General features: G+C 42.8%; 1 protein-coding gene across 1 annotated transcript in view; it reads left to right on the forward strand.

The window, feature by feature from the left end:
• The window catches only part of ppp4r4 (protein phosphatase 4, regulatory subunit 4), a 57,472-nt gene that overhangs the window by 12,571 nt on the left and 19,876 nt on the right, over positions 1-25,025 (forward strand). The window contains exons 5-9 of the mRNA XM_060915770.1: positions 1,829-1,950; positions 8,528-8,650; positions 11,799-11,962; positions 16,005-16,124; positions 21,504-21,581. Coding sequence (XP_060771753.1) covers positions 1,829-1,950; positions 8,528-8,650; positions 11,799-11,962; positions 16,005-16,124; positions 21,504-21,581 — 607 coding nt within the window. The remainder of the gene's footprint in view (positions 1-1,828; positions 1,951-8,527; positions 8,651-11,798; positions 11,963-16,004; positions 16,125-21,503; positions 21,582-25,025) is intronic.

The following is a 25,025-nucleotide window of genomic DNA, read 5'->3' on the forward strand; positions in this document are numbered from 1 at the left end:
AACTTCACCTGGATCATGAAGTGGTGAATCAGCCTTATTTACGAAACACGATGAATAAATTATACAACCCCGATTCCAAAAAAGTTGGGACAAAGTACAAATTGTAAATAAAAACAGAATGCAATAATTTACAAATCTCAAAAACTGATATTGTATTCACAATAGAACATAGACAACATATCAAATGTCGAAAGTGAACAACACATCTCAAAAAAGTTGGGACAGGGGCAATAAGAGGCTGGAAAAGTTAAAGGTACAAAAAAGGACCAGCTGGAGGACCAAATTGCAACTCATTAGGTCAATTGGCAATAGGTCATTAACATGACTGGGTATAAAAAGAGCATCTTGGAGTGGCAGCGGCTCTCAGAAGTAAAGATGGGAAGAGGATCACCAATCCCCCTAATTCTGCGCTGACAAATAGTGGAGCAATATCAGAAAGGAGTTCGACAGTGTAAAATTGCAAAGAGTTTGAACATATCATCATCTACAGTGCATAATATCATCAAAAGATTCAGAGAATCTGGAAGAATCTCTGTGCGTAAGGGTCAAGGCCGGAAAACCATACTGGGTGCCCGTGATCTTCGGGCCCTTAGACGGCACTGCATCACATACAGGCATGCTTCTGTATTGGAAATCACAAAATGGGCTCAGGAATATTTCCAGAGAACATTATCTGTGAACACAATTCACCGTGCCATCCGCCGTTGCCAGCTAAAACTCTATAGTTCAAAGAAGAAGCCGTATCTAAACATGATCCAGAAGCGCAGACGTCTTCTCTGGGCCAAGGCTCATTTAAAATGGACTGTGGCAAAGTGGAAAACTGTTCTGTGGTCAGATGAATCAAAATTTGAAGTTCTTTATGGAAATCAGGGACGCCGTGTCATTCGGACTAAAGAGGAGAAGGACGACCCGAGTTGTTATCGGCGCTCAGTTCAGAAGCCTGCATCTCTGATGGTATGGGGTTGCATTAGTGCGTGTGGCATGGGCAGCTTACACATCTGGAAAGACACCATCAATGCTGAAAGGTATATCCAGGTTCTAGAGCAACATATGCTCCCATCCAGACGATGTCTCTTTCAGGGAAGACCTTGCATTTTCCAACATGACAATGCCAAACCACATACTGCATCAATTACAGCATCATGGCTGCGTAGAAGAAGGGTCCGGGTACTGAACTGGCCAGCCTGCAGTCCAGATCTTTCACCCATAGAAAACATTTGGCGCATCATAAAACGGAAGATACGACAAAAAAGACCTAAGACAGTTGAGCATCTAGAATCCTACATTAGACAAGAATGGGTTAACATTCCTATCCCTAAACTTGAGCAACTTGTCTCCTCAGTCCCCAGACGTTTACAGACTGTTGTAAAGAGAAAAGGGGATGTCTCACAGTGGGAAACATGGCCTTGTCCCAACTTTTTTGAGATGTGTTGTTGTCATGAAATTTAAAATCACCTAATTTTTCTCTTTAAATGATACATTTTCTCAGTTTAAACATTTGATATGTCATCTATGTTCTATTCTGAATAAAATATGGAATTCTGAAACTTCCACATCATTGCATTCCGTTTTTATTTACAATTTGTACTTTGTCCCAACTTTTTTGGAATCGGGGTTGTATAATGTCTGTATGCACAAAGCGACTAAATAGGTAATAAACCTAGGCACGTGAGTAGACTTGCAAAAGTCAGACACTCACTTGATGATATCGTATCTCCTCTAACAACGATGAAATCATCTTTTGTCCAAAGTCTCAAAAATAAGCACGGAATTTTACACTTTTCGGTATTCGCTAATTCCAAATTGCGTCTCTGTGTTTGTGGCCCAGAGCGGAACACACGAAGGCTGTGGTGTTGCCGGAGTTGGTGGAGCTGGCACGGGATGAGGGCAGCACTGTGAGACTGGCAGCCTTTGACACCATCATCAACCTCCTGGAGATGTTCGACAGCGGTCAGCTACGTTATTCTTTTATTTCATTTACATACTTGCCAAGTCTCAGAGAATGAAAAGCAATAGATCAGACTGTGGGACTCACTCGCGCCACTACACAAAAAACATAAACCGCAATCTCGCCGCACACGGAAGTGTCATGGTACCGGTGCAACAGCGAAGTGATTGAGGATTGGAGGCATTTCCGGTCTGCCTGAGTGCATCATGTCAGGAAACCGGCCCAGAACACTGATTTTCCTTCAAAATATACCCCAAACATTGCAAGGTAGAAATCTGACATGATTTTTCAGTGAGTGTTGGAGCAAAAAAAAAAATAGCGTGTTGACAAATTTAAAGTGTGTCGGCCCCGACACGGAAAAGCGCTCTGAGGAGAACGTGTGTGTGTGTGTGTGTGTGTGTGTGTGTGTGTGTGTATAAAGCCTCAGTCACAACTGGCCGTATGTGCTCCTACGGCCAGTCTACGTGCAAAAAACGCAAGAAATGCACGGAGGGCGCGCGTGTGACGTGCTGATTTTCGAGCCGTAGACCGGCCGCAGAGGTTCTTTGTCATGTCAAACAAACTCTACGGGCGCTTATGTTTTTTTCAGGTTGCAAGACAAACTTACGGCCAACGTGCGTCTTTCTCCACAAACAAAAAAAATGCAGTGATTTGGGAAACGCCAAAAATCGACGGCCAAAAAATCGTACGTCCGGTTGTGACCTAGGCTTAATGTAGGTTTATCAGTGGTCTGCCTGAATTAGTATTTTACTGTTTGCAGGCCAGTGGAGTAATTTAACTTGTAATTATTTACATGTAAATAAATAAACAAAAGGTAGTATTCAACTGTCAATCTGTAGACTACCACGTGAATCGGTAGAGTTGGCAAAGTATTTCCAGTAATTTATTACCAGTAATGTATTCAGTTCAGTTTGATTCAAAAGGAAACCTTACATTTTATTTTTAGCCTGAAGGGGGATTATGTCGTGGCAATGTCCGTCCGTCCGTCCGTCCATCCGTCCGTCCCGGGAAGGGTGCTCACCTTCTGAAATCAACTCCTCTCACAATTTTTGGAGGAATTTCACAAAACTTGGCAGGATTCTTTGTTATATGTCGATGATACGCATATTGTAATTTCGTTCAATTTGGTCACATTTTACCCAAGTTACGGCCCTTGATTACCAAACTTCTACTTTGACAATTTCAGCATAGATATAGTTGCCAGCGGGGCAGGGTCGGACTGGGAACAAATTTCGGCCCTGGCATTTTTCCTCTGGACCAGCCCACTATTGGCCCGACGAAACCACCCCCAAACACGCACTCACACATCCACCCACCCGTCCACACCGAACCCCCAATGAACAAATACCAGACACCTAAACACCATCAAAACACACTTTCACTGTCATTTCAATTTCACCTTGAACATATTACAAAACAGAAGCACAAGCACACAAGCTTTTGTGTCTCCAAAATGTGTGTGTGTGGGATTAAAATTAACGTCATCCTGTCGACGTGATAAATTCTCATCGGGAGAGTTTATGTGTGTGTGTGTGTGTTTACCTTACCTTACAGGAGACAGTCTCGGGGATGGCCATGCACATGTTAGGTGATGAGAAGGCGTCTCATTAGGCTACTCTTTTCTGCCACCATGTCAACAATTGTGTCTGTGTCCAAGGACATCAAAATGTCTTTTTCACTTGACATGAGCATGAATGCCTCCAGGTGCTCCTGGGCTGTAGTGCTCCGTAACCGGTTTTTAATGAATTTCAGTGTGGAGAAGCTTCAGTGCCATTCCTGCAACATAACCACTGATTCAGTGTCTTTTTTGTGTTCTGGGTTGGGTGTTTTTCAAAAAATAAAGACAGTTCGTTTTGGTTAGGGCGGCTGAAACAGTCCATAGCAGGCTCGGCCTCAGACGTAATCCTCTCTGAAGGAACGTTAACACTGGAAGTGCTAGCATGAATTTGAGCATGATGAACAACTTCGGGTTCTGTAATCTCCTGTGCGTCCTTTCCCTCGACCTGCTCACTGGCCACGGAATCCTCCGAGTCCGAGTCCGACCCAACATACACATCACTTGGCTTTGAGCCTGTACTGACCTCTCCAGTAACGTTGTCCTCATTTTCGCCCGTTGAACTTGTAGTAGGGACGTCGGGAACACTAGCAGCAACGCTAGTAGTAGCACTACTGGCCACAGCAAACAAATGATCTATTTTAAAACACTTGGAAGCGTCAGCTTGAAGAGCTTTCTGCTTTTTGTCGCGAATCTTCTCCGCTCCCCCTTTTCTCTTTCCATTATTTATTCAGTGAATATATGCACAACACACATCCGTGTTCCCATGAACCTGCGCAACTCATAACATCAAACGGTAGACGACAGCCGTTAGATTCCTTCCCCATCATGCACCGCTACACATTTTTGCAAAATCTCCGAACAGAAATCCACCAAATACAAAAGGAACATCGTAGTTTGGCTTCAACAAAGTTTTTAGTTTAGTTTGTTTTAGTTTGTTGTAAGGATTTTACAGTTAAAAGAAGAAAAATAAAATTACGCCACATGCCCACCATGACAAAGATAGAATAGAATAGAATAGAATAGTCTTTATTGTCCCAAAGGGATATTTGTTTTCACATCAGACAAGTCAATGTTATCAGGTTCAGCATTAATCAGATCTTTGTGACTCACATCTCATAAACAAGTACATACATACATAAACACCATTTACATATACACTTCCACATACGTATACACATATACTCCTAGCTCCTACATACCCCCCATACTTTCACCAACCCTTCTCATTTACCCAGCTATGCCACCATACATACATTCATTGCCCCACATACAACACATATCTTCACTCATACTCCACCTCCACATTCCCTAATGTCACCATATTCAAGCATTTTTTATAACAAGTACTTTCCCTTCCAGCCCCCTGAGCATATAGCCCCACACTCAGCACCCCCACCCTCCCTCCCGCCACAGTTCAACTCCCTTCCTTTTCCGCATGAAGGGTGTATATTTGTCACAAAACTTTGTTTAATGCAGTCATCGCTGAGGAAACAAAACTTTTCTTGAAATGTGCTTTTTTCCAGTCCAGAGCTCTATATCTGCAGCCAGATGGAAGAAGGATGAAGAACCGGTTCAGAGGGTGGTCAGGGCTGCTTGCTATTGTGCGGGCTAGACGTGTGATGGCTGTGTCATTTGCTTCAGCGAGGCTGGGGGTGGGGAGATGTATTATCTTGGATGCTTAATTGGAGATTTTAATAAGCTTGTTCTTGCTGGTGACAGTTAATATATTAAAGAAACAGGGGGAGCAATAGAGTAGAAGGGGTTGGATGATGCTCTTGTATAATAGCAGAAGAAGATGGGGGGCAACAGACAGTGATTTTAGTTTGCGTATGATGTACAGTCTCTGGTGTGCGCGTTTCTGTGTGATGGTAACATGTTCATTGAAGTTTAATTTATTGTCAATTGTGAGACCAAGGTATTTGAAAGTACTGACCTGTTCGACTAGTTGACCGGGAATGGAAATATGAGTAAATCCAGAGGGTGGTGTTGATGCATAGATGACCAGTTCTTTTGTTTTGTCGACGTTGAGTTGGTGGTAGTTGTCAGAGCACCACTGTGCAAAGTCTGTGATGGACTGGTGGTAAGCTGTGATGGAGTTATTTTCTGACAATAATCCAACAATAGCTGTGTCATCTGCATATTTACAACCCCAATTCCAAAAAAGTTGGGACAAAGTACAAATTGTAAATAAAAACGGAATGCAATGATGTGGAAGTTTCAAAATTCCATATTTTATTCAGAATAGAACATAGATGACATATCAAATGTTTAAACTGAGAAAATGTATCATTTAAAGAGAAAAATTAGGTGATTTTAAATTTCATGACAACAACACATCTCAAAACAGTTGGGACAAGGCCATGTTTCCCACTGTGAGACATCCCCTTTTCTCTTTACAACAGTCTGTAAACGTCTGGGGACTGAGGAGACAAGTTGCTCAAGTTTAGGGATAGGAATGTTAACCCATTCTTGTCTAATGGAGGATTCTAGTTGCTCAACTGTCTTAGGTCTTTTTTGTCGTATCTTCCGTTTTATGATGCGCCAAATGTTTTCTATGGGTGAAAGATCTGGACTGCAGGCTGGCCAGTTCAGTACCCGGACCCTTCTTCTACGCAGCCATGATGCTGTAATTGATGCAGTATGTGGTTTGGCATTGTCATGTTGGAAAATGCAAGGTCTTCCCTGAAAGAGACGTCGTCTGGATGGGAGCATATGTTGCTCTAGAACCTGGATATACCTTTCAGCATTGATGGTGTCTTTCCAGATGTGTAAGCTGCCCATGCCACACGCACTAATGCGACCCCATACCATCAGAGATGCAGGCTTCTGAACTGAGCGCCGATAACAACTTGGGTCATCCTTCTCCTCTTTAGTCCGAATGACACGGCGTCCCTGATTTCCATAAAGAACTTCAAATTTTGATTCGTCTGACCACAGAACAGTTTTCCACTTTGCCACAGTCCATTTTAAATGAGCCTTGGCCCAGAGAAGACGTCTGCGCTTCTGGATCATGTTTAGATACGGCTTCTTCTTTGAACTACAGAGTTTTAGCTGGCAACGGCGGATGGCACGGTGAATTGTGTTCACAGATAATGTTCTCTGGAAATATTCCTGAGCCCATTTTGTGATTTCCAATACAGAAGCATGTCTGTATGTGATGCAGTGCCGTCTAAGGGCCCGAAGATCACGGGCACCCAGTATGGTTTTCCGGCCTTGACCCTTACGCACAGAGATTCTTCCAGATTCTCTGAATCTTTTGATGATATGCACTGTAGATGATGATATGTTCAAACTCTTTGCAATTTTACACTGTCGAACTCCTTTCTGATATTGCTCCACTATTTGTCGGTGCAGAATTAGGGGGATTGGTGATCCTCTTCCCATCTTTACTTCTGAGAGCCGCTGCCACTCCAAGATGCTCTTTTTATACCCAGTCATGTTAATGACCTATTGCCAATTGACCTAATGAGTTGCAATTTGTTCCTCCAGCTGTTCCTTTTTTGTACCTTTAACTTTTCCAGCCTCTTATTGCCCCTGTCCCAACTTTTTTGAGATGTGTTGCTGTCATGAAATTTCAAATGAGCCAATATTTGGCATGAAATTTCAAAATGTCTCACTTTCGACATTTGATATGTTGTCTATGTTCTATTGTGAATACAATATCAATTTTTGAGATTTGTAAATTATTGCATTCCGTTTTTATTTACAATTTGTACTTTGTCCCAACTTTTTTGGAATCGGGGTTGTATAGTAAGTGGTGTTGGGTATTGAGCTTTGGCAGTCATTTGTGTAAAGTGTATACAGAAATGGACTGAGAACGCAACCTTGTGGAGCACCCGTGTTGGTAATAATGGTAGATGATGTTGTTGTCCCAATTTTCACTGTCTGTGGCCTGTTGCTGAGAAAGTTGTAAATCCAATGGATAAGGGGAGGGATGATGTTCAGATGCTGTAATTTCTTGATTAGTTGATGACGTTGAATTGTATTGAATGCGTTACTGAAGTCAACAAACAGAACTGAGGCAAAATTATGAGGAGTCTGAAGGTGATGAAGGAGAGAGTAGAGAAGGCATGTGTATCAAAAGTAAGGGGTATATAAACTGCACGCTCCCCCCATAAATCATGATGTGCTTAGTCAAAAACGTAATAGCAGATTTTCTATCGCTTAGTAGTCACTTGTAATTGCTATGTAGAGAACAGGGCCGGTGTTAACTTGTGAGGGCCGGCCCAAAGCACGTCTGAGGTACAGCGGCCCACCGGGATAATGCCCAAATTCACAGATTACCAGTCCGAGCCTGCAGCGGGGAATATTGTGCTCTCAGAGCACTCTTGTTTTGGGTTTTTTTCATTGTTTTTGTTCAAAAAGCAGATCATTCTTCTCCATACGCCATAAGATTCCTCTCGGAAAAAGCGTTTCATTCAATTTTATTTTACGTGACAGTTTTAAAGCATTCATTTGACTCGCCCTTGTAGTATTATTAGCTCATCTGACAGTAAGGCCGATGAGCTGTTGCCATGGCGTGGCGTCCATCGTCTGTCCGTCGTCCGTAATTCAGTTAAATCGTATCTCCGTTCTGATTGTTTTGCTTGAAAGAACTCACCAGTGTGCACAAAACTTGGTTGTTGTTTTTGGCAAAGTTAACAGATTTTCCAGGCCTCTCACTAGAGTCGTAATTGTATCTCCTCTCCGATGCGAATTCTCATCCGATTTCAGTTCTGATTGATGTTTTGGTTAGCTCTTGCCTTGTAGAACAAAATATAGCCCTTTGTTGATGTTCCTATTGTAAACAGTTTGTTGTGGAGGTTGGTCCTCTCTCACATCGTCACATTTCAGTTCCGTTTGATGTTTTGGTTGCTTCGATGGCAGGCCAGATGAGCTCCTACGGTATGTCCTTGACGTTCCGGTCTGTTTCCTTTTCTCCACCCTGACTTCTACATCTCCATCCGGATTCCTTTAAAGCTGCTTTGCCACCAGGTAGAATTCGAGAAGCAGTGAATTATCTGCGTCTTCTTGTTCCACAGACGACAGGACGCGTGTTATATTCCCGCTGGTGAAGACGTTCTGCGAGAAGTGCTTTAAAGCTGACGAGGCAGTGCTGGCGTCGCTGTCCTTCCAGTATGGCAAACTGTGTCATGGCCTCTCAGGTGAGTGCCCCGCCCATAATCGCACCACAGGTCACTCCGAGCAAGATCACGTCTGTAGTGACCGGTCCAGAGTCGAGCTTATAGGAATGCTAAAATGTCAGTCAGCGCGCAAGTCTCGGACATCTGTGCATGCAGAAGTGTTGGCGCCCTTGGTCTTTTGTAGGATCTTGCACAGTGTGTGCTTCTCTACATGGTGGATAACTGTAAATGTGGCGTGTGCAAAAGTTTGCGCACTTTTCTAGTTAATTTGTAATGGTCTTCGGTGATGAAAGTTCCAGAGCACAGTAAATTTTCTGACCCTTTGAATCTGTCGGGATGTTATCTTAGACTTAACAATGCAGTGAGAAACTGAAGTGGATTTGACATTTATGAAGCGAGGAAAGGCTGAGAAATGATATCTAAATGCTTCCTGTTTGCGATTTCCACTGTCCGAGATGATATGAGGAAGCAATGGAAGATATCATGATATGAAAGACCAAGAATAATAAAAAAAGCACATGATGATGATGATGATGATGATGAGGATGTTACCCACCATTAAGTCTGGGTTTATTATAATAAATCTGTGGATGCAGTATATGTTTAAAGTAATACAGACTCCTAAATAAATTCACTCTTCCCTATGACTCAGTGAAAATAAAGATAGTTATGATAATTTTCACCCACAATGCGATTGCAAATAATAAGCCTTTCATAATAAAGAAGTAGAAAAAACCCCCACCAAAGCGGTACGATGGAGCAGATGGGAACTGCGGCGCCTTGTTGTGACGTAGATCAGGGAACCTCGAGAAACCGGAAGTCCACGCACAGCGTCTGAAGCCAGGACTTTTAAACATCATTTTCCATCACTGCCAAAGGAATAGAGACACGCCCAGTCACTTCATAACATGGCAGTTTATTTAGAAATATTATGGTATTAATGGTATGCGGTGTTCCTTTGTGGTACTTTACAACACTGAAAAGGATTTAAATTAATACTGACACTGAAATAATTTCACTCTTCTCTAGGATTCTGTGAAAATAAAGCAGTCTGGCAGACAGATGGCGCTCTATTGTACACACACTCCATTACTCCAGAGTGTTGGAAACGCTTAAACAATGACAAATACAGGCTTGAACCGTGGGTAGGTACTCTCAGGTAGCTGGGGAAATATGTTATTTTAGCCTTCGGGTAATAAAATATGTAGAGTAGATCTACAATTTCTTGAAAAAGTATTCATCCCCCTTGGTGTTTGTCCTGTTTGGAATTTTTGGAGGGTTAGCACCATTTGATTTACGTAACATGCCTACCACATTAAAAGTGAAAATAGTTGTTTTATTGTTACACAAACAATAAATAAGATGAAAAAACAGAAATCTGGAGTGTGCATAGGTATCCCCCCCCCCCCCCCCCCCCCCAAAAAAAAAAGTCAATACTTTGTAGAACCACTTTTTGCTGCAAGTCTCTCGGGGTATGTCTCTATTAGCTTAGCACATCTAGCCACTGGGATTTTTGCCCATTCCTCAAGGCAAAACTGCTCCAACTCCTTCAAGTTAGATGGGTTGCGTTGGTCTAGCAATCTTCAAGTTACAGTATACCACAGATTCTCAATTGGATTGAGGTCTGGGCTTTGATTAGGCCATTCCAAGACATTAATGTTTCCCTTTAAACCACTCCAGTGTAGCTTTAGCAGTATGTTTAGGGTCATTGTCCTGCTGGAACGTGAACCTTCATCCCAGTTTCAAACATCTGGCCGACTCAAACAGGTTTTCTTCCAGAATTGCCCTGTATTTAGTGCCATCCATCTTTCCTTCAGTCCTGACCAGCTTTCCTGTCCCTGCAGATGAAAAATATCCCCACAGCATGATGCTGCCACCACCATGCTTCACTGTAGGGATGGTGTTCTCAGGGTGTTGGGTTTGCGCCACACATGGCATTTCCCATGATGGCTGAAAAGATCAATTTTAGTCTTATTTGACCAGAGAATCTTCTTCCATGTGTTTGGTGAGTCTGCCACATGCTGTTGGGCAAACTCCAAACGTGTTTTCTTAAGCAATGGCTTTTTTCTGCCCACTCTTCCATAAAACCCCGCTCAAAAGGTCAAAAGGACCCCTGGCCGCATTCGGACAGGCTGAAATTTGAACGGACAGACAATGTTTCGGACTCGTCTGTCCTGTGACAGTCTGCTTAAAATTCCTTATTTCACACACTGAGATTGTACCTTGGGGGACAGAAATGGACCCCTACTGCACGCCTATTTATGACAATGTACCACTTTTAAGAACACCAATAAAGGGTAGCTATATTTAATGAATTAAAAAATTTCAGTACTTAAATACATGACTAAATTTAAGGTTCCTTTAAGGTTTAGATTAAATGCAATTAAATTCACGTTTTCACCTCATGACTGGGTCTGAGTATCTCCAAAACGGCACATCTTGTGGGGTGTTCCCGGTATGCAGTGGTTAGTACCGAACAAAAGTGGTCCAAGGATCCGAAGGACAACCGGTGACAGGGTCCTGGGTGTCGAAGGCTCATTGATTCTCATGGGGGCACGAAGGCTAGCTCATATGGTCCAATCCAGAAGAACAGAAAAGCTCCTGTAGCACAAACTGCTGAAAAAGTTAATGCTGGCTAAAACGGAAAGGTGTCAGTATTAATGTTTTTAACCGTCTGAGCCTCTGTCTGAGTAAGGTACGGACTACACACAGGTGACTTTAATAATCTGAACGCTGCATACAGATAATGGACTGAAGTAAAGTTAGTCCATCAAGACTATAAATAAGCAAAATGAAGTGTGTACATTACATTACAGGTATTTAGCAGACGCTTTTATCCAGAGCGACGTACAGCGTACCCAGAGTAGCCTGGGGGGGGTGCCTTGCTCAAGGGCACTTCAGCCATTCCTATTGGTCCAGGGAATCAAACCGGCAACCTTTTGGTCCCAAAGCTGCACTGCTTCTCTAACCATTAGGCCATGGCTTCCCTGTAATGAGTGCTCCACCTGAGCTCCGCCTTCCTCACGAGACGTCCTCAACCCCTGTGAGCTCAGATTCTGGTGGAGAACTTTTGATCTTTCATTAAATACCCCTCCTGTCTTTGATTACACAAAATCTCATCCAGACTTCTCCAGATCTCTTCTGATCACAGCTCTGACTCTCCCCACAGCGTCTTTCACAGACGAACAGCACCTCTGGTTCCTGGAGTTCTATAAGAAGCTGTGTTGCCTGGGTCTGCAGCACGAGAACGGACACTGTGAGAGCCAACCTTACCCTCTGGAACTGGAGAACAAGTACGCACTGGTGCGCCGCAACTGCGCCTACAATTTCCCAGTGAGTCACATCAAGCACTGACATCTCACGTGTTTTGATTTTCATCCAAAACTCAGCAAAACAGATTTCACTCCATTCGATTACAAAGTTCATTCATGACTCTTAATCAAACCACGGTTGTTTTGAAGCAGATTTCGAGCCCTGCTTCATAGCCCGTTCCCCTCGATCCGAGCAGGAGCTAAAAAACACAATGACATACTTTGAAAACATGCAGAAAGAGACCTGCTGTGACCGAGGACGCTTTGCGAGCTTGTCAGAGGAAATGAAACCTGTATCTGCCTCTGCTGGAGTGCTCCTCTGCTCTCGGCGCTGGATATTAATAAACGCTCTGCACCTGTGCACTTCCTGGAACCACTTTTAAGTAGAAATTACCTCAGAGTTGTACTTAATGATCACTGTAGTGCTCACAAACAGCGAAGAACAAAACGTTATTTCATATTTGTTCAAGACCAGCATACTTGTTATCCGTTTATAGTGAAACCTCCATGAAACAAATTAGTTCAGTGATACATACACAATAAGGCCAAATGTTTGTGGGCATCTGATTGTCACGCCCCCTTTGTAAGCTCCGATCTTCTTTAAACTTTCCGCTAAGATCACGCAAACTAGCAAGGACCAGCTAGCACTGTTTACTCAGATCAACCTGGCTGCTAATGCAGCGTAGTATAAATACGCAGGTGATTACAGAAAATCGCGCACTCTGATTCTGACTGGTCGATAAATTCGGACTATTTCTCGATAATCACCTCGAGTGACTCGGGAAAATGGCGGCCAATCAGTACGTCACCGTAAGTGAGGAAGAATTACAAATGATGAAAGAAAACGCTGTTCTGAAATAAAAGCGCTAAAGACGCAACGAAATTTGGTCAAAAACTATTCAAAGGTAAGGTGGAATAGTGATTTATTTTATCGATTTCAGAACAAAGTATTTGATGTGACACAAGTCTGCGCCGTGCCGTTATCACATTTATATCCTGCTTTTGAAGTCTGAAATAAATTATATTTTTTACTAAAATTTTTAAAAATAATCACCTGTGTATTTATACAAAAACAATTATCTGCTTCATGTGTAAATTATACGTTACGTGTATGAAGTAACATGAAGAACAATGATAGATAGATAGATAGATAGATAGATAGATAGATAGATAGATAGATAGATAGATAGATAGATAGATAGATAGATAGATATCTGTATGGCGATGAAGGCTGAAAGCCTATACGCCAGTCCTTATAGTCTTTGCAGTTTCAGTTAGTCAAAACACATCCACTGGGGCCTTAAAATTGAAGAGCAGTCGATGGTCCTTCCAGAAGTTATCCAGTCTGGACTTGAATGAGTTCAGAGTTGGAGCAGTGACCACTTCTTCTGGTAGTCCATTCCACTCGTTCACCACTCTTTGTGTGAAGAAGTGAAGCCTCTGCCTTGAGCAGCTGCGCATCTTTACAATCTTGAAAGGATGCCCTCGCGTCATACTTTTCTTCTCCACAGGAAACATCTTCTCACAGTTGACCTCATACAGTTGATGTGTATACTTATATATATGAATCATATCCCCTCTCAGTCTCAGTCTCAGTCAATGAGACAACAAAAATGTGACGGAACAAAAGAAAAGAAAACAAGACAAAAATACTAACATAGCATGACTAAATTACCGCGAGTTGGCCTAGTGGTTAGCGTATCCGCCTCTTGACCGGGAGATTGTGAGTTCTACTTGTGGTCGGGTCATACCAAAGACCATCATAAAAATGGTACCTACTACCATCTGGCAAGACATGCTGCAATACAGATGCAAGTAGGGAAGTCAAACTCTCGTGGTTACCAGAGGACCCGCCCCCACTGTAAAATTAGCTGTATAGGCGAGAGGCTGAGAACTAAGAAATGGAGACCAGTGCCACACCCATATGCCTTAAATACCTGGTTAGTACTGGGACAGGAGACTGCCTGGGAAGACCAGATTCTGGCGTGGGAGGGTCTTTGACTTTGGAGTATGACTAAGTTATTTCACAGGTCAACCAGATCAAATGAACAGTGTAGTCCACGTTCGAAGGTCTTTACACCGTCAAAATACAGTGTGCCCTCGACCCCATACACCAAGAATAGAAATAAGAGAATGACAAAAAAAACAAAAACATAGCATCATTAACTTGGAACTGCAGGGAAATCCAGTCGCTTAACAGAAGAGATAAAAGGGGTCCAGGTGAATAATTGTTAATTAACCCACAATAGTGGTGCTTGAAAGTTTGTGAATCCTTTAGAATTTTCTATATTTCTGCATAAATATGACCTAAAACATCATCGATTTTCACACAAGTCCTAAAAGTAGATAAAGAGAACCCAGTTAAACAAATGAGACAAAAATATTATACTTGGTTATTTATTTATTGAGGAAAATTACCCAATATGACATACCTGTGAGTGGCAAAAGTATATGAACCTTTGCTTTCAGTATCTGGTGTGACCCCCTTGTGCAGCAATAACTGCAACTAAACGTTTGCGGTAACTGTTGATCAGTCCTGCACACCGGCTTGGAGGAATTTTAGCCCGTTCCTCCGTACAGAACAGCTTCAACTCTGGGATGTTGGTGGGTTTCCTCACATGAACTGCTCACTTCAGGTCCTTCCGCAACATTTCCATTGGCTTAAGGTCAGGACTTTGACTTGGCCATTCCAAAACATTAACTTTATTCTTCTTTAACCATTCTTTGGTAGAACGACTTGTGTGCTTAGGGTCGTTGTCTTGCTGCATGACCCACCTTCTCTTGAGATTCAGTTCATGGACAGATGTCCTGACATTTTCCTTTAGAATTCACTGGTATAATTCAGAATTCATTGTTCCATCAATGATGGCAAGCCATCCTGGCCCAGATACAGCAAAACAGGCCCAAACCATGATACTACCACCACCATGTTTCACAGATGGGATAAGGTTCTTATGCTGGAATGCAGTGTTTTCCTTTCTCCAAACATAATGCTTCTCATTTAAACCAAAAAGTTTTATTTTGGTCTCATCCGTCCACAAAACATTTTTCTAATAGCCTTCTGGCTTGTCCACATGATCTTTAGCAAACTGCAGATGAGCAGCAGTGTTCTTTTTGGAGAGCAGTGGCTTTCTCCTTGCAACCCTGCCATGCACACCATTGTTATTCAGTGTTCTCCTGATGGTGGACTCATGAACATTAACATTAGCCAATGTGGGAGAGGCCTTCAGTTGCTTAGAAGTTACCCTGGGGTCCTTTGTGACCTCACCGACTATTACACGCCTTGCTCTTGGAGTAATCTTTGTTGGTCGACCACTCCTGGGGAGGGTAACAATGGTCTTGAATTTCCTCCATTTGTACACAATCTGTCTGACTGTGGATTGGAGGAGTCCAAACTCTTTAGAGATGGTTTTGTAACCTTTTCCAGCCTGATGAGCATCAACAACGCTTTTTCTGAGGTCCTCAGAAATCTCCTTTGTTCGTGCCATGATACACTTCCACAAACGTGTGACGATCAGACTTTGACAGATCCCTGTTCTTTAAATAAAACAGGGTGCCCACTCACACCTGATTGTCATCCCATTGATTGAAAACACCTGACTCTAATTTCACCTTCAAATTAACTGCTAATCCTAGAGGTTCACATACTTTTGCCACTCACAGATATGTAATATTGGATCATTTTCCTCAATAAATAAATGACCAAGTATAATATTTTTGTCTCATTTGTTTAACTGGGTTCTCTTTATCTGCTTTTAGGACTTGTGTGAAAATCTGATGATGTTTTAGGTCATATTTATGCAGAAATATAGAAAATTCTAAAGGGTTCACAAACTTTCATGCACCACTCTATGCTGATTAGGCCCTTAAGTTTTCTGATGGATAAAATGAATTCTTACTAATGATCAACAGCATGTCGCACAGGAAATATGTGTGTTATCTCTTCTAGAAAGTTCAGAGGAAATAAAAACTGTGGCTAATGCTGTATATTTGACTCTGTATATTGTAATATATAATATTATGATCTGATCTTATTCATTCCTAATTCCTCACTCTGGCCACAGGCCATGGTGTTATTTGCTGACCCAAACCACTTCCTGTCTGAGCTGTACCGGACCTTCTCAAGCCTCTGTCACGATCCTGAGATCTCCGTGCGGCGCACGGCTGCCGAGGGGTTCCATGAGGTACGAACTGTACGTCTTTTATATACAGAATGAGACACTTACAGTACTCCTACTGGGCACTTTTACATTCACATAAATACACAAACCGGTATCTCATAGCTAGAAAGATTAGCGAGATAACAGGGAGCTAGTGAACAGTTATTCCACGAAATTGAGTCATAGTTGTCTGTAATCCGTGTACAATGAGATTGAGTGGAATAACTGTTTTATTCTATCCACATTCACTGGATTTTGAGAAACAGAGCATTTTTATTTTTTGCAAATTCGATCAGTAAAAACTTTATACAAAACGTCTGACAAAATCGTTTCTGCTTAGAATGTAAACAAACCAGCGAAATGACACGAGCAATTTGTGAAAAATGTGGTGATAATAATAATTCATGAAAAATTATTTTTTTAAAAAGATACGCTCTTACCATCAAATACTTTCATTCCATATTTTGTTGATTTTTTTCTGGTTTTGTTTTCGAGTAGAGTTTTTATTTCATCTTCGGTTGGTTCAGCAACACGCTCCACCATTTTGTTTTTCTCTACTCATGGTATATGAGCTGATATCCTAGTAGTAGAGTAGCCAATCAGAGCGCGCGATTGCTCATATCCAGTGCATGTGGAAAGAATGATTAAATAATATTGGCTGGCGTTGAGTGGTCTATCAGATATATTCCATTCAGCGAGCATGATACTGAACGAGTTGAAGACGAGTAGCTGAGTGGAATATATCTGATAGACCACAAAAAAAAGCCAGCCAACATTATTATTATTATTATTATTATTATTATTATTATTATTATGCATTCCTTTCGGGTGTTCAGTGCATTGTTCTCTTTCAAAATTCTGTCAAAATCTTCCGTATTTAACAAAGCAAACCTGGCCATGGCAGCCATGTTTGTTTACAAATTGTCACAGTCGCTCACTCACTAGTGTGGAAGTTTTACGTCTCCAATGTGTGACGTCATGTTGTCTTGACAACCATGCAATATCGTAAACCAGGGGGTTTCAAAGTGTGGGAGAGTCCGCCCCCCCTCGGAGAGCAAATAAGCAACAGCGCCCCCCTTACAATTTTTGTTGTTGCTATACTTAATGTTCCATTCGTATTTAAAAAGAAAATGGTTGTTGTACACATTATTTTTTTCTTTTTCACATTTTAAACATCTGTGCTTTTTAAAACATCTTGTTTTACACATTTTAAACATCTCATAGCATCATTAGCTAGCACCTCTTGGCAGACAACACACTGTAGCAGTGGAGCATCTTCAGATCCAGTCCATGAAAATCCAAACTTTAAATAATCGTGGTCATACTTCCTTCTTTTTTCAGTCCCCCAGGATTCCACAGGCCTTTTTTGTGATTGTTGCGGGCTAAAATGTCTGATGTTGCGGGGGGTTTTCCAAAAAATTGCGATGAAAGTTGTGGTGTTTTTTAGGTTTTTGTTGCGATTACATTGCGGGAGGAAGTGAAAGTTGCGAGAAATTGTTGCGATTTTCTCTTTTTGTGATTAAAATTGAGTGATATGTTAAATATTAAGTTATTACTGAAAAACTATTGATTAAAAAAACAAAGACACTGAGAAATGGTCCTATAAACAACTTTACCAATATAAAAGATTACCAGGACTACAAAAATGCAGAAAAATAGGCTTTACTTATCCAAATGCTCCTGTTGGTTCAAAAGTTAAAGTGCAGAGAACCTCACAGCACAACATGAAGTTACCTTAAAATATAATATAAATGCCTCAGCTTTCATGTAAGGAAAAAAAAACTATTAATACTAGTACTGTGTGCAGGCAGTCTCTCCTGAAGACTAAATTAAACAATAATTATAAACTAATAAAATAAATGGCTCAGGCTTCATAGAAGAAAAAAAACAATTTGAACAGAATCTCACAGTATGATGCTGAAGCTGCCTAAACAATGGAAAATAAAATACCATTTTGGCAAAAATGTTGGCATCCATTAATTTCTTGTATTAAGTAAAAAAAAATAATAAAGTGCACACAGTCCTCCACTGTAAACATAACACACTTTCAGTAACAGAATTTAAGCCTACATAAACACTGACTCGCACATCATGCAGTGTTGCCAGATACTGCTGACGTTTTCCAGTCCAAAATATATTCAAAACCCACCAAAATGCACTTGAAACCGCCAATCTGGCAACACTGCGCGCATGCTGCTTCTCTTGAACATAGACTTCCGGAAGTAAGGCGGAAGGTAATTTGTCGATGTCACCTCAAGACGACGCCAACAATTGGTCAAATTTGCGGGAAAGTTGCGGTGATTGGATATAATTGCAGCACCGCCCTGAATTCGCGGAGATTGGTTGAATTTGCGCTGAAGTTGCAAATCGCAACATCCTGGAGGCTCTGTTTTTTTGCTTGGCCGTCTCCTCACTCCCTGTAACTTTAGGTACTAAAAATTGATCCATTTTGTCTCTCACGTTGCGCCCCCCTGAAGAACTCTGGCGCCCCCCAGGGGGGGCGCGCCCCACACTTTGAAAAGTCCTGTCGTAAACCATATTCAAAGCTCATTCTCCATTGGGTAGAGTGACATAATACATGTAGGATAAGCGATATGATAAGATTCTCTTCATATCAGCATTCTCAACAGCCAACGCTAGCTTACCTGCAACTTGTTGCTGATAACGCAGCAGTCCAATTAGCTTCCAGATGGCATAGCAGTAGCATTAGTGAAGGTCGACGCTAGCTTACCCGTGACTCGGTGCTGTTAGCGCAGCAGGGCAGTCACCTTCCAGCTGGTGTAGTGTTAGCAAAGGCCAATGCTAGCGTCGTAAAGCTGAATATTATTATTATTATTATTTTCCCTGTGTAATTTACTTAGTTACTTTTAAAATCAACATCGACAGCTACACACAACGGAGCAACCTGGCAGACAAAATTCCCTCAAAATCTATTGTATTTAACGAAGCAAACCTGGAGGCCATGTTTGTTTACAAATTTTCACAGTCGCTCACTCGCTAGCGCAGAAGTTTTACGTCTCTGGCGTGTGACGTCGTGTTGTCTTGACAACCGTGCAGTATCGTAAACCATATTCAATGCTCACTCTCCATTGGGTAGAGTGACGTAATACACGTAGGATAAGCGATATGCTAACAATATTGCATGCTGTCAATAAACCCAATAGAAGAGAATAGAACATGTTTTTATTCCATGGAAAAAGTGTCCTGTATGGATAACTAGGAAAGCACTCAGAGAGCGCAGACCTCCGCCAAGAATCCTTTAAAAAAATCCAGGATCCAGAAGGTGATCCGGATCACCGCCAAAATTTAATGGATTGTTACTTGTGCCCAGTCACACCTCTGGAAAAAATTTCAGAGCAATCCGTTCATTCCTTTTTCCGTAATGTTGCTAACAGACAAACCAACAAACAAACAAACCAACGCTACCGAAAACATAACCTCCTTGGCGGAGGTAATAATAATAACTAGAATGCATTTCCGGAGAAAATGCGAAAGTGTGCTTGCTCAGGTGCGCTGCCATGGCGACCCGGCAAGAGAGACGACCGCACGCCCACACGACAAGTTTTGTGTCAACACGCGAAAGTTTGGCCAAGACACAAGGCGGATTCTCATACGGAGATGACAGGCTGGCAAGGTTCTTTACAGGGACATCCCAGAGCATCACTAACATGAAAATGTAGATGTAATTCTAAATCCGTAAAGAGATATGACCCAAAACATGCTTTTGCTCATTGTGGCGCCCCCTAGTGGTCAAATGACCCCAACTTTGATGAGGGTACATGAACTGGTGCCGAAAGTCAGCTCAACAAATATGGTCATGATACGTCAAAACGTTTCTGAGATATGAGCCAAAAAACATTTTTGCTAATTGTGACGCCACCTAGTGGCCAAATGACACCATATTTGATGAGGGTAGTTTGGATGGTGTCCAAAGTCATGCCACTAAATATGGTCTTGATATGTCAAAGCGTTTCTGTGACATGAGCTCACTTCCTGTTTGCTGGCTTCGCCATCGAATTTGATTGGCTGCCACGGGCGAACGCTTCGACATATGAGAGCGAAACGAATATCCTTCATTAGGCATGGACTGGAGATCATGTTTGCCAAGTTTCGTGATGATCGGACAAAACATGCGGCCAGGGTCACTCTACCTTCACTTTGGACAAAATTCAAAATGGCGGAAAATCTAATTAGGCAGAGAATGACGCCATAGGATGCGTTGGAATCGTCTCGCTTCAAGGATTCCAATGGCACCAGACTTATGAAAATCGGACATAGGGATCAAAAGTAACGTGCATGAACGCATGTAAGACTGTGATCAGTTGGTGGCGCTACAGCGTGAGACGTACCAACATGAAACTTGATGAAATCAATCAGGGTCCACTCCTCTATCAGTGTACCAAGTATCATGACTTTATACCTTACGGTTTGGCCTACAGAAGGAAAAATCTGTTTTTTGTATTGTGCGCCCATTCATTTCAATGGGGAAAAAATTAATCCTTTAAAAAAAAATCTGGGATCCAGAAGGTGGAAAAAATTTCAGAGCAATCCGTTCATTACTTTTTCCGTAATGTTGCTAACAGGCAAACCAACAAACAAACCAACACTACCGAAAACGTAACCTCCTTGGCGGAGGTAATAATTAGTATTATTTCTAGCAACGATTAGAAATGCTACAGAATTGTTTCTAATCCCTGATTTCTAGAATATTTATGTCAGTGCTAGATAACTAACTTACTAGACAAATTATAGCCTCGTATAAGAACAAAAAGCAATTTTGTTAAAGTACAGTGCCAAAGTGAAATGCGATTGCACCAGTGGGGGGAGGGGGTGGCAGCGGCACTACATGCACATCATGGTTGAACACATTTCATACCGAAAAGCAAAACCGTCACTGTGCTGCTGTCGTATGTTGCTTGATCTCATCAGTGAAAAACAATCATCAGGGAGTTAAAACACCGAGTTTGTGTCAGAATTAAATGTAATTCCATGTTGCACTACAGTTCACATCCATCACTGTGTCGCAGTTGTACCGCACTGAAATGCAATCACTGCATAAGTGTCGTTTACAGAATTGTTACGAAAACATGCAGTTAAAAAGACTTACAGCTCAGAGCAGGACCTGTCAATGTACTTTGACTGAAGTCTGTTTAAGTCAGATCTTCACCGTATAGTCGTTTCTGCAGTTATACTGTATACTATAGATGCAACGTATGACAGCGTCACCATGGCAACAGTGAAATGCTGCACGGCTGTTTACATGAAACCTGAAATGAGTCACAGACTGACTCTTCTGTAAACACTATAAGACTGACTCCATTCATGCACACACACACACACACACACACACACACACACACTGGGTTAAAGGTTGGAACTGAACTCTACACTTTTCTTCCTCAGGTGGTTAAACTGTTGGGTCCAAATGTGCATTATGTCCACAAAGAGCTGATCACCTTACTGCAGGATGACTCATTAGAGGTGGGACCCGTGTGTGTGTGTGTGTGTGTGTGTGTGTGTGTGTGTGTGTGTGTCCTGTAAGACACATGTTTTTGCTCACACTGTGATGAGTGGGTGGATTGATTGTGTGTGTGTGTGTTTCACTGCTGTCAATCCTCTGCCACATGGGGCTGTGTGATGACACTCTTCCCACTGTCCCTGTACTGTCCATACGATCTGTAACACTGCTGAGTGGTTCGTATTGAAAACCCTCAGTGCTCCAGTTCTACTCCGTTCATTTCTCAGGGATTTAAACATGTCACTTTCACAAGTGATTATTTCCTCCACATCAGCTGCTCACTACTGGTGTAAATACAGCACTTTAATCCTGTTTACCAGCTGTGTGTGCAGGGAATGAACTGTCTGAGCCTCTGTCTGAGCCTGTATCTGAGCCTTCTGTCTGAGTCTGTATCTGAACCTTCTGTCTGAGCCTGTATCTGAGCCTTCTGTCTGAGTCTGTATCTGAGCCTTCTGTCTGAGTCTGTATCTGAGCCTGTATCTGAGTCTGAGCCTGTATCTGAGCCTTCTGTCTGAGCCTGTATCTGAGCCTTCTGTCTGAGCCTGTATCTGAGCCTTCTGTCGGAGTCTGTATCTGAGCCTGTATCTGAGTCTGAGCCTGTATCTGAGCCTTCTGTCTGAGCCTGTATCTGAGCCTTCTGTCTGAGTCTGTATCTGAGCCTGTATCTGAGTCTGAGCCTGTATCTGAACCTTCTGCCTGAGCCTGTATCTGAGCCTTCTGTCTGAGTCTGTATCTGAGTCTGAGCCTGTATCTGAGTCTTCTGTCTGAGCCTGTATCTGAGCCTTCTGTCTGAGCCTGTATCTGAGCCTGTATCTGAGCCTTCTGTCTGAGTCTGTATCTGAGCCTTCTGTCTGAGCCTGTATCTGAGTCTTCTGTCTGAGCCTGTATCTGAGCCTTCTGTCTGAGTCTGTATCTGAGCCTTCTGTCTGAGCCTGTATCTGAGTCTTCTGTCTGAGCCTGTATCTGAGCCTTCTGTCTGAGTCTGTATCTGAGCCTTCTGTCTGAGCCTGTATCTGAGTCTTCTGTCTGAGCCTGTATCTGAGCCTTCTGTCTGAGTCTGTATCTGAGCCTTCTGTCTGAGCCTGTATCTGAGTCTTCTGTCTGAGCCTGTATCTGAGCCTTCTGTCTGAGCCTGTATCTGAGCCTGTATCTGAGCCTTCTGTCTGAGTCCGTATCTGAGCCTTCTGTCTGAGTCTGTATCTGAGCCTTCTGTCTGAGTCTGTATCTGAGCCTGTATCTGAGTCTGAGCCTGTATCTGAACCTTCTGTCTGAGCCTGTATCTGAGCCTTCTGTCTGAGTCTGTATCTGAGTCTGTATCTGAGTCTGAGCCTGTATCTGAGTCTTCTGTCTGAGTCTGTATCTGAGCCTTCTGTCTGAGTCTGTATCTGAGCCTGTATCTGAGTCTGAGCCTGTATCTGAACCTTCTGTCTGAGCCTGTATCTGAGCCTTCTGTCTGAGCCTGTATCTGAGCCTTCTGTCTGAGTCTGTATCTGAGTCTGTATCTGAGTCTGAGCCTGTATCTGAGTCTTCTGTCTGAGCCTGTATCTGAGCCTTCTGTCTGAGCCTGTATCTGACCCTTCTGTCTGAGTCTGTATCTGAGCCTTCTGTCTGAGCCTGTATCTGAGCCTTCTGTCTGAGTCTGTATCTGAGTCTTCTGTCTGAGCCTGTATCTGAGCCTTCTGTCTGAGTCTGTAACTGAGCCTTCTGTCTGAGCCTGTATCTGAGCCTGTATCTGAGCCTTCTGTCTGAGTCTGTATCTGAGCCTTCTGTCTGAGCCTGTATCTGAGTCTTCTGTCTGAGCCTGTATCTGAGCCTTCTGTCTGAGTCTGTATCTGAGCCTTCTGTCTGAGCCTGTATCTGAGTCTTCTGTCTGAGCCTGTATCTGAGCCTTCTGTCTGAGTCTGTATCTGAGCCTTCTGTCTGAGCCTGTATCTGAGTCTTCTGTCTGAGCCTGTATCTGAGCCTTCTGTCTGAGTCTGTATCTGAGCCTTCTGTCTGAGTCTGTATCTGAGCCTTCTGTCTGAGCCTGTATCTGAGTCTTCTGTCTGAGCCTGTATCTGAGCCTTCTGTCTGAGTCTGTATCTGAGCCTTCTGTCTGAGCCTGTATCTGAGTCTTCTGTCTGAGCCTGTATCTGAGCCTTCTGTCTGAGTCTGTATCTGAGTCTTCTGTCTGAGCCTGTATCTGAGTCTTCTGTCTGAGCCTGTATCTGAGCCTTCTGTCTGAGCCTGTATCTGAGCCTGTATCTGAGCCTTCTGTCTGAGTCCGTATCTGAGCCTTCTGTCTGAGTCTGTATCTGAGCCTTCTGTCTGAGTCTGTATCTGAGCCTGTATCTGAGTCTGAGCCTGTATCTGAACCTTCTGTCTGAGCCTGTATCTGAGCCTTCTGTCTGAGTCTGTATCTGAGTCTGTATCTGAGTCTGAGCCTGTATCTGAGTCTTCTGTCTGAGTCTGTATCTGAGCCTTCTGTCTGAGTCTGTATCTGAGCCTGTATCTGAGTCTGAGCCTGTATCTGAACCTTCTGTCTGAGCCTGTATCTGAGCCTTCTGTCTGAGCCTGTATCTGAGCCTTCTGTCTGAGTCTGTATCTGAGTCTGTATCTGAGTCTGAGCCTGTATCTGAGTCTTCTGTCTGAGCCTGTATCTGAGCCTTCTGTCTGAGCCTGTATCTGAGCCTTCTGTCTGAGTCTGTATCTGAGTCTTCTGTCTGAGCCTGTATCTGAGCCTTCTGTCTGAGTCTGTAACTGAGCCTTCTGTCTGAGCCTGTATCTGAGCCTGTATCTGAGCCTTCTGTCTGAGTCTGTATCTGAGCCTTCTGTCTGAGCCTGTATCTGAGTCTTCTGTCTGAGCCTGTATCTGAGCCTTCTGTCTGAGTCTGTATCTGAGCCTTCTGTCTGAGCCTGTATCTGAGTCTTCTGTCTGAGCCTGTATCTGAGCCTTCTGTCTGAGTCTGTATCTGAGCCTTCTGTCTGAGCCTGTATCTGAGTCTTCTGTCTGAGCCTGTATCTGAGCCTTCTGTCTGAGTCTGTATCTGAGCCTTCTGTCTGAGCCTGTATCTGAGTCTTCTGTCTGAGCCTGTATCTGAGCCTTCTGTCTGAGCCTGTATCTGAGCCTTCTGTCTGAGTCTGTATCTGAGTCTTCTGTCTGAGCCTGTATCTGAGCATTCTGTCTGAGTCTGTAACTGAGCCTTCTGTCTGAGCCTGTATCTGAGCCTGTATCTGAGCCTTCTGTCTGAGTCTGTATCTGAGCCTTCTGTCTGAGCCTGTATCTGAGTCTTCTGTCTGAGCCTGTATCTGAGCCTTCTGTCTGAGTCTGTATCTGAGCCTTCTGTCTGAGCCTGTATCTGAGTCTTCTGTCTGAGCCTGTATCTGAGCCTTCTGTCTGAGTCTGTATCTGAGCCTTCTGTCTGAGC

The sequence above is a fragment of the Neoarius graeffei genome, chromosome 3, assembly GCF_027579695.1.
Source record: "Neoarius graeffei isolate fNeoGra1 chromosome 3, fNeoGra1.pri, whole genome shotgun sequence".
NCBI lineage: Eukaryota > Metazoa > Chordata > Actinopteri > Siluriformes > Ariidae > Neoarius > Neoarius graeffei.